Raw genomic sequence first — 12,152 nt, 5'->3', positions numbered from 1 at the left:
GGAATATAGCCACACAGATGGCTTTCACACAGATGGCTGGCCATGCTCATCCCCCCAACCCCCCCCCCACCATGTCCAACCCCTCAAATGTGGGTGACAGTTTTGCACTGATCAGCAATATATTGTTGAGCTGGTTTCAAAGGGTTTTTCTTCTCTCTTTCTCCCCACCCCCCACCTCTCGTCCCAACCCTCGTGCAGGCACTAGGAAGAAGCTGCTAAGATGGGGGTGGCCCTGGCTGCTAAATTCAGCAAAACGCCTTCTTTCCTTTTTGCTCATAAAAATGTGTTAAAAATAAGACAACTGCCCCTCCGTAGAATCACTAATCGATTGTATGATTTACATTGTGGTGGGTTCACGGTATGTTCTAGATTAATGCCAGGACTGTGTAACAATTTAGAAATAACAAAGATGCACTGTATATTTGGTGAGGAAAATCTAGTAGTTCTATAGCAGCCAGAAATCGCTCGAAATTTAGCCTTTCTTTCGCCTTTGAAGCTCACTAATGTGGTTGGTTCAGTGTAAGGTGACACCACATGGATTTAGAGGAACAGCTGTCAGTGGCAGCATCGGGAATCTTAACTTTGGAATGTTTGGAAAAACTTTGGGATGTTCTTCGTCTGCTTATAAAAGCAAATTGAACCATTTGAATCAGGGCTTCCACATTAGGGAATGGACGTGTGGAGAACCTGTTTTGGGGAAATGGGCGCTTCTGCTTCTACTTCTACAAACCATGTACAAATTAATTCAGCAATAGTCTAGAAGACGTGATAAGGCACTGTATCAAATGCAAGGATGTTTATTATTATTATTATTATTATTATTATTATTAGTTTCACTCCACCCAGTAACTTCTGGGTATGTTATTCTCTGATCTGCAAAGATAATGAGGGAAATCTCCTCAATATCCATGCATAGCTTGATCCTTCTCCAGGCCCCTTTATGTTGTGGTGACTGCATCTATGCCCAGAACACAGACTATTAGATGAAGACTAGATTAGGTTTAGCTCTGATAGCCCACCACACAGGAACATCTTATGATGGGTACTTGGTAAGGTTCTTCATTTCTCAAATGCTTTAATCTTTTGAGGTATTAGTATCAGGTAACCCTTACTGAGCCTATGAGCTTTTAGATTCCACACTAGTTTTAACAAATCACAAACAACCATTGTTGTATAGTAAATTCCCTACTAAGCACAAAGTTAAGTGACTATGTGTACAAATAAAACAAAGGTCACTTTCTGTGTGTGGATTAAGCTCTCTTTTGCTCAAGTCTCCCGAGGAACTAGAATCCGTCCAATTCTCTCGGTAACCAGCAAATCACAAACAGATCAACCAAGAAGTTAGGCTCAAGGCTCACAGAAAAATAACAATGTGTGACACATAGAATAAAGAAACCCGGACCTTCTCTTATTTTTTAAAAAAAGTAAAAATAAGGCAGTGTGTAGTTTGTTAATCTTACAAAAAAAAGGTATAAATCTCCACAGCAAATGCTTCCTCCCGTGCTGCAGGAATGTTGTAGTGCACTGAGTGGGCATGGGTTTCCCCTTGGCCACACACGCTACAAACACGTTAATCATTGCCAGAAGGTTGTAGCCTGGCACCTGCACTTCAACTCAGCAGTGCACCGCAGAGGGAGTTGTGTTCGAGACCATGTTCTCAAGGGTTAGAAGGAAATGTCTTCACTCAGAGGGTTGTTAGGGTGTAGAATTCATTGCCACAAGTAGTTATTGATGTTGAATCAATGGAATCATATGAAAAAGGGATCTGGTTAAACACCCTATCAATTAACCCTTTAGGGGATATGAGTAAAGTACTGGAAAGTGGAATTGATAAATAAAAGGGGTGATTTAGTAGTGCAGGGACCTGTGGCACAGGCTCGATGGACTGAATAACCTCCACTCCATTGACAAGTCAATGCTTCTATCTCAGTGCTCTTTCTAGGACATTGATAACATTGTTATGTTTACCTATGTAGCTAACAGTCAAACTACAAAGTAACTCATGGTGTGAAACTCATTTTGATGTAAACTGGCGCTATATCAAATGAAAATATTATGTCAAGTGCGATTATTCGTACTTGTAATAATGAAAAGAAATGTGTGTGTTCTGGCGGGGTGGGGGGGGGGGGGATAAATCCCCTTAAGCCAATTGCATCGAGTGATTCTCATCCACTCTCAGGCTAACGCCTGCTGTGGCCATTAATGTCTGTGTCAAAACCAAATCAGAGAGACAAAATGTTCAATTTTAATACAGGAGAAAGTGCATCCGTCAGACTGACAGAAATAAATTAACTCTTAATTCTTCATCAAATTCAATCAACTGTCCTCTCCTGCCTATTGCTACGGGCGATTCACCACGATGATATATGGGATGACTTAGTGGCTGTGATGAGAGGCTGGCTAGATATGAGTCATATTCCCTGGAGCTGAGGAGGTCAAGAGGTGATCTGATTAAAGCATATAGGAAAAGGGAGAAGAAGGGGGAGGTAGGGAATGACTCTTCTGTTGAGATGAACCAGAACAGGGGGGAATATCATTTTAAAATTGGACCTAAACTGGTTAAAAGTTAAACCAGAAACACTTCCCGCACAAAGCATTGTGAGAATGTGGAACGTGCCACCCCAGAAAGCCACAATTGTAGAATCATTGTTCAAACGGGAGATACAGGACCACACAGTTAAAAACTCATCTCAGTATAAACGTGTTAGTTTATAATGTGGGCCTGCTATGGACCTGGGGTTAGTGGAACTGTGGTAGACTTCTGGTACAGACAGGCCATCTTCCTCCACACACGAAGCCGACCAGGCTGAACCAGGAGCAACATCAGCATCAACCTCGGACCTGGGGCTAGCTGCCTACTTGTTTTTCACGGACCTGTTACAATGCAGTGTGTAATTTTGGACTCAAAACACAATGTTGTTATAACAGGGTCTCCCTGTAGACACTTGGGAAGTAACAGTGTTAAAAAATATGGAGAAAGAATGAGTAAATGGCATTAAAAGATCTGCTATGGTCTAATAAAATGGCAGAACGGACTCCACGGGCTGAATGGAAACAGAGTCATCACTGAGTCGAACAGCCTCTCAGATAGTCGAAAATAACTCCAAAGGGGAAACTTTCCATTGAATCTCTCTACAACTGTCATGGTTATATCCACAGAAGCGGGCTTTGTGCTGAATCATTTGGGCGGAGACGGAGATGTCACCAATTGAACTTCATTGTTTTTTTAAACAAAAATACACATCTTTTGGAGGAATTTCTGTGCTTAGTAACCAGTCAGCAGTTCATTTGGTGACATCTCCTCATTTGTGGAGTTTAACTATAGAATTGGATTTAATGGATGGCTGACTGAATAAATGTATTGGACATGTGGAACTCTAGTGTGGAGCTATAGTGTGGAGCCCTCTGTAGTGCGGAGCGGTAGAGTGCAGGAGGGATGAGGAGTCACTGATCTCAGCTGGGATGACACTACAGCTGGCCTCAGTGTCCCTCAGTGATGAGGGGAAGGTAACACTTAGTGAAAAATGGTATCTTAGCAAGGCAACAGAAGCTGCCAGTGCCTGTGGATACTTATCACAGCAAAAAGCCAACTCCTTCAAGAGCAAAGGGAATCGGATATAATTCCTCCCTAACATCTAGATGTACACCAATGAAGTCAGGCGTTTCAAGGTCTGCGAGGTCCACTTACCCTTGCGTAAGATGTCATGGTCCAGGAGCGTGCAGCTGGTGTACTTACTCCACTCACATTCGCTCCTCACTTTCTAGGTTCCTGCCAACCACTGAACCAGAGCCCAGAGGCCAAGGGCAGAGGTCCATAGGGTGAGTACAGAAAGCGCATGCTGCAACAACAACAACAATTTGCATTTATATAGCGCCTCTCACGCAGAGCAGCCTCTTGGAGCACTTAAAATTGCTCTTGTCAGCAATGCATAAAATTGCACGCTCCTAAAATTGACCTCACTTCCTTTTGCACAGCAATTTATTTTTAAAGCAATGTCCGTACTGGAGGACACTGCAGTTGTGAAGCAAATACAGTGATGATCATTAAGAATTGACCTTTGATTCCTCAATGGTACAGTTGGTAAATGCACTGTTTGGTGGGGTGGGTAGTGAGCCATATTGGCCAGATCCCAGGTCAGGTCCCTGGCTTCAGCTTACATAGCTGCTATCAATGTGCAACTCTAGTGTGGACAGTTGGCCTCAATGTCCCAGGTTTGGGTGAGTGGAAGTGAGATGAGTTGGAGTGAAGCGAAGGAGAGAGAAAAGAAAAATCTCCATTGACGATCTCCATCAGTGCTGGAAATGTTTATTTGGATGCTGGGTGAGGACAACATGGGATTTGCTTTGGAGCACACAGTGTATGTAGGCTGGTCCATAAAGAATGGTCACTTGATGACGCACTGTTTGGTTGCCTGCACTTGTGGAACTGCGCTTCCGAACAGACAAGGGCAATGTTGCATTGTATAATTGTATCATTTGGGGGATTTTGCCCACAAAATATACAGTCAGTTTACTCTGCAGTATCGCTTTGAGACATCTCAACGACGCAATAAGGCACTATATTAAATGCAAGGATTATTATTATTGAAATACTGAAGGGTGCGCATGAAAAATGAGAGTTCAACCAGCTAAAATCAGGTTAAATATGGAGTCTATTTGTCTCTTCAGCATCTGTAATAAAGTTCACAAGTTTGGACGCTGAGAAGCTTTGGGATTCAGCAGAAACTCTGCTTGGCTGTTGGGTGTCTAGAGTCCCTGTCTTAAGACTCTGTTAATAAATTAAAATAAATTAACATTCAAACAGCAGACAGATTGTTAATGGGACAATGGGAAATCTTTAAGCGATTGGTAGGGGAGACAGAACAATTAATGGGTCTTCACATTAGGCATGAGTGCTCCATTCATAATGAAAGGCACCAGCAAATTTTGTACAGATGAATTCATGTACGGTTTTGTGAATTGCACACAGGTATTGGTGCGCTTTACCAATATGAGCAGGTTGTCATGTTACACGGTTCTAGCCCAGTTAGGACCACAGTACCTAATTGTTTGGCTCACAGAGTCCAGAACACATCCACATCTTTGTTTCATTGATGAAGTAGTCAGTTCAGCTCAGTTGGCAGCACTCTTGCCTCTGCTTCTGAACATTGTGGTCTCAAGCTTCACATCAGGACTTGAGCTTGTGGTCTAAGCTCACACTTATGGTAAGCGCTGAGGGAGTACTGCATTGTCAGATGTGCCAATGACTGAATGAGACATTAAATAGAGGAGCTATCTGCTGGCATGTTAAAAGAACCCATAACACTTGGCAAAACATAAAGGTGGTTTCTCTCGCTGGCCTAACTAACAATCTTCTGGATTAATCAATAAGCTATTCACCTCTGAGCTGTTGGCGCACTTGACAATAATTACTGAGAACCATTCTGTGATGTTTCAATGCATGATAGAATAAAATCATGAGTTCTCTCTCTCGAATTCTTCCAGTCAGACTGGATAACCATCACCATTTAACATCTGTACCAGATTCTGATTCTCTTCTCAAAGGTGGATTTCCCCTCTCCTTTCAAACTTACATCAGGTAAAGCACAGGATAACGTGTGCAAAGATGTCCACAATGCATGATTATGCTCTGTGCAAAACAGCCAAGGATCTGTGGGAGAGGGAATAAAGATATGCCCATGTTTGCAGGAAAGCAATGGAAATATATTTGGCATCTGTGTTTGGACCCTGCCCCCCCCCCCCCCCCCCCCTCTATCTGTTTAGCAGCCAGATTACTTCCAAACTTGCTTGTGATTCAATAGCACCATTTGTTCACTTGGGTTGAGGTGCGCAAAAAGTACAAAAGCGCACAAGTACAAATCTTTAGAAGACTTGCACTGTGAAGGCAACCTGGCTTCGGAGGTCCAAATGCACCATTGCAATAACAGGAAGCGCGTCAGTCACTGTGGCTGTTGCAATATCCTGCACCAACACATTGCAGGCAGTTACTCGGTATTGGGTAACAACTGAACTGTTACATTGTTATGGAGATGTCATAATAAGCCAGACTGTCCGCCACAGCAGACCTACTGACTCGTGAAATAATGAAAGTAATTGGAATTGTGCTTGAATTACAGTAAATAGCTGCATATTAATCACTGCTATCGGTGGAATAGAGAACAGAATAGTCTTCAAAGACAGGATTTTTGTAGTTGGTCAAATAGATGAACACAGCAGAACAAAACTGACCGTGGACCACTCGTTTCGCTCACAAAATATACAGTCAATTCACTTTACAGTATATTGTGTGAAGCTCTTTGAGACATCTCGAAGACATGATAAGGCGCTATGTCAAATTCAAAGGATTATTATTATTATTCAAATGTTTATGAATTTGGTGGGACGAGGGAAACAGCCAGAGATCAAAACCACACCTTTAATTTATTATACAACCAAAACATCTCAGATTTTTCTAAATCAGTGTTTACGATTTATTGAAAGGCCTGTTGTAAAGGTGCCCGATTCCTGTGAAAGGGATGTTGGAACAGTTACACTTCCACTTCCTTCATGTGCCTTTCCACATCTGGATCCGTCAGACGCAGGCCTAAAGCTGTGTGTGCCAACAAGCTCCCCTGGGACCAACTCCCGAGGAAACGGGTTTATTACATTTCTGAGCAGCTGAAGTAATTCCGGTGGAATTTGACCAAATGCGTCACCGATAAATACCGCAGAGCTTGGCAGCCCCCACCCTTGTGCTCCAGGGCCATTGTGTTCCCGCTGAATGGAACCATTGATTCAACAGCTTGTTTTTGTGTCGTTTGAACACAACAAAACAGGGCAATGAGTACATCAAGGTTGGATGTGCCTGGTTAATTCGAGTAAATTAAAATAATTGGTTACAGAATGTTTAGTCATTAGGATCCTTTTTTTTTGAAAAAGAAATGGAAGAGCGAATTGGTGATGAACTGCTTTCGTCTCGTTCCGTCAGTCTTTGGCAAATGTTTTATCCTGTTCACCTACAAATACAGTCACTACACTTTACAGGAAATTGAATTGCTGTGAGATGTTCTCAATGCGATAAGGCACTACTCAAATACAAGGGGGGGTGGGGGCGAGGGGACTAAACTTCTGTTCCATTTAGACTAAAATATTCAAAAGCCACCCAAATTAGTTTTGAAGCCAATTTAGAAAAACACACAGCAATCTCCAAGAGAGAAACTGTCTCTATTTTAATCAGAAGAATGAAATCACACTTCAAAGCAGCCTGGACTGAGCTGGTGGTAGATTTACTTTGGTGCTTTATGGCGCGCATATCGATACAATCTGCACTTTAAGGTCCCGGTTCAGTTCTAAGTTAGTGAAGAAAACAGTCTCGTTATTGTAACACATTCTAAGTGTGAGGGGATTAGAAGAAGAAAAGCAGTGTGTAAAACTGGTCATTTTTAGTCAAGTTTGAAATGTTCCTGTTTAAAAATATTGAGTCTCCCCCTCCCCACCCACGTTTTATGATTAAATAATCAACAGATAAGAAATTGTCTCTACCAATACTGCCAGAGGGAGTTTTACATCAGTCATCCTTTCTCCAGCCTTTTGTCAACTCTGTACAGAAATACTACTATTGCAGTGCACTGCAGTAAGACAGATGCACAATTCAGTCAGTCCCGGAACCATTTTGCAGTTGTTATTGGTCCAGGCTATTCCTCCCAGACTTGAACAATGCCCCCGAACCAAAAATCGCACCAGGCTTTCTCTAAATGCAGCGTAAGATCTCCCGGCAGGATCCTCGCCTACTGCTGTAGTGTTGTCAGGAAAGGTCTATTAGAATGTTAATCACCTTTCAACTCTCCAGGCTGGAGCGCTGTGCATTGTTGAGATATTCATTTTGCCGTAGATTTACTGTCTGCGGCACAATGTGGGACAGAGGGTGGCATCCAAACCGTAACACCAACCTGATTACTTCTTTCCCAGGAGCTTTTCTTTTTTTTTGCAATTGCCTTTTTATTACATGAATAAAATACCTCAAGGGTTTGGCCCCAGCGCTGAATTAACGAAAAAGAAACTCTTGCTTAAAATCTTGACAACGACCACATTTCTTCTCCTAAATGGATTCAACTCACCATCCAACTCATTGATTCCTCCCCCCACCCCACCCACCACCACCCAAGCGTCACAGAAATCAGCTATTTTTCAAGGAAAAACAATCACTGCTAATGCAGTGGTTTTCATGATACCCGCTGTTCCGCAATGCAGCGCAGACAGTAAATCCACTGTTTTAAATGATTCTCTGAGCAATACCCCGGTACTGCTCGAGACAGAAGCATCGAGAGGTGATTAGCATTCTAATGGCCTTTTTATAAAATGACACTGCAGCAGAAGGAAGGACCCTGATGGATTTTTAAGAGGAAAAAGTTGGTAGGTGTAATGCGTCTTCTCATAGATGGAGGTCAGATACATGATTCTTAACCCAACTTCAATATAAGAGCTCCTCCTCCTGGCCTTGTGGATCACTACAGTGCAGTGTGCAAGTACATGATCGACAGACTGTCCCCAAAGTCCTCTTTCCCCTCTGTTACAAAAACAGCGGTATGAGACTACGGAGGAGCCAAGACAAGCTGTCAGAGGTGCGCTTCACCTCATCACTCCATCCATTTTACGGAGGATCTTGCACCAAACATGGTGACAAATCATTATCTAAATGTCTGAGTACAGCAAACACTAAATGCAATTATGTACTTCAGAATACAATTATCACTATTCTTCCACATTTCATTTGTTGGTCAGCGCACTGTAGAAAAAAACATGTGGGTAACAGGTCTTTGTGGACACCCTGTAGATCTTGTAGTAATTTTTGAAGCATAATCTGAATTATTTATTATTTACAGAGAACCAGTGGATGAGGTTCTACAGATGCCTCCTTCGTTACTAACCTGCGGGGGTTGTCAGCAGAGTATCGGAGATCGCTATTTCTTGAAAGCCATTGATCAGTACTGGCATGAAGATTGTTTGAGTTGTGACCTTTGTGGCTGTAGACTGGGAGAGGTAGGCAGGAGACTGTACTACAAGCTGGGCAGAAAGCTTTGCCGAAGAGACTACCTCAGGTATTACAACATTTTTTAAAATTACATTCAAAACAGTGTTCTCATCACCTCCAAACGTTTCCCCACAAAATACACAGTCGTTCCACTTTACCTGGTGAAGCGCTTTGAGACATCTCAACGACATGATAAGGCGCTATACCAAATGCAAGGATTATTATTATATTATTAAAAGTGAACTAGCGCAGGAACCTGGCATTTGAGACCACCTTCAGAAGGCAGCTTAAAGGCACATTGATTACAACACGGCAGAATTTTAAAGGATTTAATTTGTTAATACAACAGCTTGGGTTTATATGACGTCCTTGACATGGGAGAACGTTTTGAGACGCTTTGCAAAGATTGTGTGGATCACCAGTTAGGGCGGGAAGAATGGGAGGGTTTGAGTATGTTGGTCAAAGAGGTGGATTTTGAGGAGAGTTTTGAAGGCTCTGCCACTGATAACGGGTCTGAGCATGAGGTTATTAAAGAACCAGACACGAGTTAATAACATGAGATGCTCTCCTCATTTCCAGCCAAGAGCGAATCTAAACTTGTAGTAATGTTCACAAGTGGAGAACAACAAATGGTTACATCACGTTGTTTTATCTTGTGTACTGAGAATAGAGAACACCGTACTGTTTAGCATTCAGGAACACACTAATTAAGTTGTACCAGATATTATTTGTTCAACATTCATATGAACTCTCTCCCCCATCCCCTCCCTCCACCTCTCTATGTCTCCCAGGTTATTTGGTCAGGATGGACTTTGTTCTGCCTGTGACAAGCGAATCCGAGCCTATGAAATGACGATGCGAGTCAAAGACAAGGTTTACCACCTGGAATGTTTCAAGTGCGCTGCCTGTCAGAAACACTTCTGTGTGGGAGACAGGTATCTCCTGATCAACTCGGACATTGTCTGCGAACAGGACATTTATGAATGGACTAAGCTCAATGGCATGATCTAAGCTGCGCTTTTGAGTTTCGTGGGTGCTGTATATATATATGTGTATATATATATATATATGAATGGACCCTTTTGTAAGAGACTGTAAATGTTAAGGACTTGTACAGATATTTTATTAACACAAGCTGTGAAGATTTTCTTTGTATACAGGACGGGATTCATTGGGAACTATGGCATCTACAGCTTTATTAAAGTGATTGGAATAAACCATTTCCTGTTATTTTATGACCATCCTCCCCTCCCCTCAGAATTTATCATCCCTTGATAAATAACACAAGCAGGTCTGATATTAGCAACACCAAAGGGTTATGGGTGAAGAAGTAGCACAGTGCATTCTCACACACATTGTGAATAACCAACAAGACCTACTAACTATGACAAGGGAGTAATTTGTTTTGTATATCATAGCCTGTGAACTCTCTGGGAAAGTAATTACACAGTGGATTCTTTGATGTTCTACAGCACGTATGGGACTCTGGAGATCACAAACTCAGAAAGATGATCGATTGCCCCTTCAAAATACATGAAATGATGTGGGGGGTAGATAACTGCAGTTAGAAAATAACTATGTTTTTGCCTCCTCAAAGCTCGGAGCACCAAGTTGTCCTCTCTACGTTGAGAATATCTGGAAAAAGAAGTTTGGTTTCAAAAACATTTTGAGCAAAGTTGGGTTTCAGATCCTGCAGAAAATGCATTTCCCAAGAGGCAGATAAGACTGTAACTCTGTGGAATGAAAGTCATGTCAACCTGCACCATATTAAAGAATTTAATTAGTTTTTCTGGTCTTTGTTCTCCGAGGAGCTCTGTGCAGAAACTCCATGAAAAAGAGCACAGCTTTCCTCAGCCATTATTACAGCTCCGCCTTATCACAAGGAGCATCACATAATGTTCCACGTGAAAGAGATTAACATTAGGAACATATGCTTGATTGAACTGGTATATCACCAGCTCATGAAATTCACAGAACACTCCCAGTGCTATTCCTCTTATTGCTGGACAGATCTTGGCAAGTTCTGCAAAGTCAGTTACACTTGGTAACTTTCAGAGGGTGAAAAAAACTCGTCAGTCACCAATGTGAGTCAGATATGTCAATGTATATACATGGTCTTTTCAGTATTCGAGTCAACTGCCTAGAGATGGTTCTCTAAGCCAGTCCACGTCCAGTCCAAAAGGAGATGGAGTTTAGACAAGATAAACAAGAGCACCTCACACAACTGAAATCATGAGATGGAGTTAAAGGTCCCGTGGCACTACTGGAAAAGAGAAGGTTTTGCCAACTCAGTGGACGTTCATCCCCTTCCAGGACTTGGGAGCACTGGATCAGCACACTGTTGTTCACCTTGGGCCATGTGTTTGGAGTGCTATCTGCTGGCTGTGGGAATGACGTGTTTGAGCATCTGGTTAGGTGCTCACGATGGGAGATCACATTCAAAGGACGAGTGGAAACATCTTCCTTGTGTAACAGGTGAACTGTGCCTAGTTTGGGATAAATTGGTAAAGAATAGGAGTACTTTATTCTGCTATTGTTTTATTCACATGGGTGATGGTGACAATCAGAGCCCAATTGTGAGATAAAGGCTTTAATTACCTGCAAAGAAAAAAAAATCTTCCAAATACAGCTCTATAAAAGTGGCTTAAATTACTACACGACTATAATTACTGCAAAGCGGTGACAGACAGTAATAATAATTCTTGCATTTGAAATAACATCTTATCACATCATTGAAATGTCTCAAAGCTCTTCACAGGACTTACAGTAAAGTGAAGTGACTGTGTGTTCGTAGATGAACACAGCAGCCAATCTGCACACAGCAATATCCCACAAGCAGCCATGACGTGAACGATCAAATTTATCTAGAGGGTTATTGATGGGACACTGGGAGAAACTCCCTTCTCTTTTCCAGTAGTGCTATGAGACCTTTAACACCCACCTGAACAGGCAAACAGCAGCTCAGTTTAACATCTTATCCAAAGGATGTCACTTCCAAAAACGTGGCTCTCCCCCAGCACAACATCAGAGGGTCAGCCTAGGTTAGGAGCAAAATTCCCAACTTGGAGCTTGAATCCACAACCTTCTGACTCGGAGGCGAGAGTGCTACCAACTGAGCACACAACTGTAGCACCATAGAAAT

General features: G+C 42.2%; 1 protein-coding gene across 2 annotated transcripts in view; it reads left to right on the top strand.

Moving 5' to 3' along the window:
* Positions 1–10,230, top strand: part of lmo2 (LIM domain only 2 (rhombotin-like 1)) — a 12,687-nt gene extending 2,457 nt beyond the window's left edge. Inside the window, exons 2-4 of one of the 2 annotated variants that reach the window (XM_007887620.2) lie at positions 3,766–3,819; positions 8,862–9,077; positions 9,802–10,230. In XM_007887620.2, the coding sequence (XP_007885811.1) occupies positions 3,766–3,819; positions 8,862–9,077; positions 9,802–10,021 (490 nt within the window). In that variant the 3' untranslated portion in view covers positions 10,022–10,230. The remainder of the gene's footprint in view (positions 1–3,765; positions 3,820–8,861; positions 9,078–9,801) is intronic. The other variant, XM_007887622.2, reaches the window with a different exon arrangement.
* Positions 10,231–12,152: the final 1,922 nt, after the last annotated feature.

Source organism: Callorhinchus milii, unplaced genomic scaffold (assembly GCF_018977255.1).
Source record: "Callorhinchus milii isolate IMCB2004 unplaced genomic scaffold, IMCB_Cmil_1.0 Scaffold17, whole genome shotgun sequence".
Classification (NCBI taxonomy): Eukaryota; Metazoa; Chordata; class Chondrichthyes; order Chimaeriformes; family Callorhinchidae; genus Callorhinchus; species Callorhinchus milii.
The sequence above is the reverse complement of the archived record's forward strand: the minus strand, read 5'-3'. Positions and strand labels throughout refer to the sequence as shown.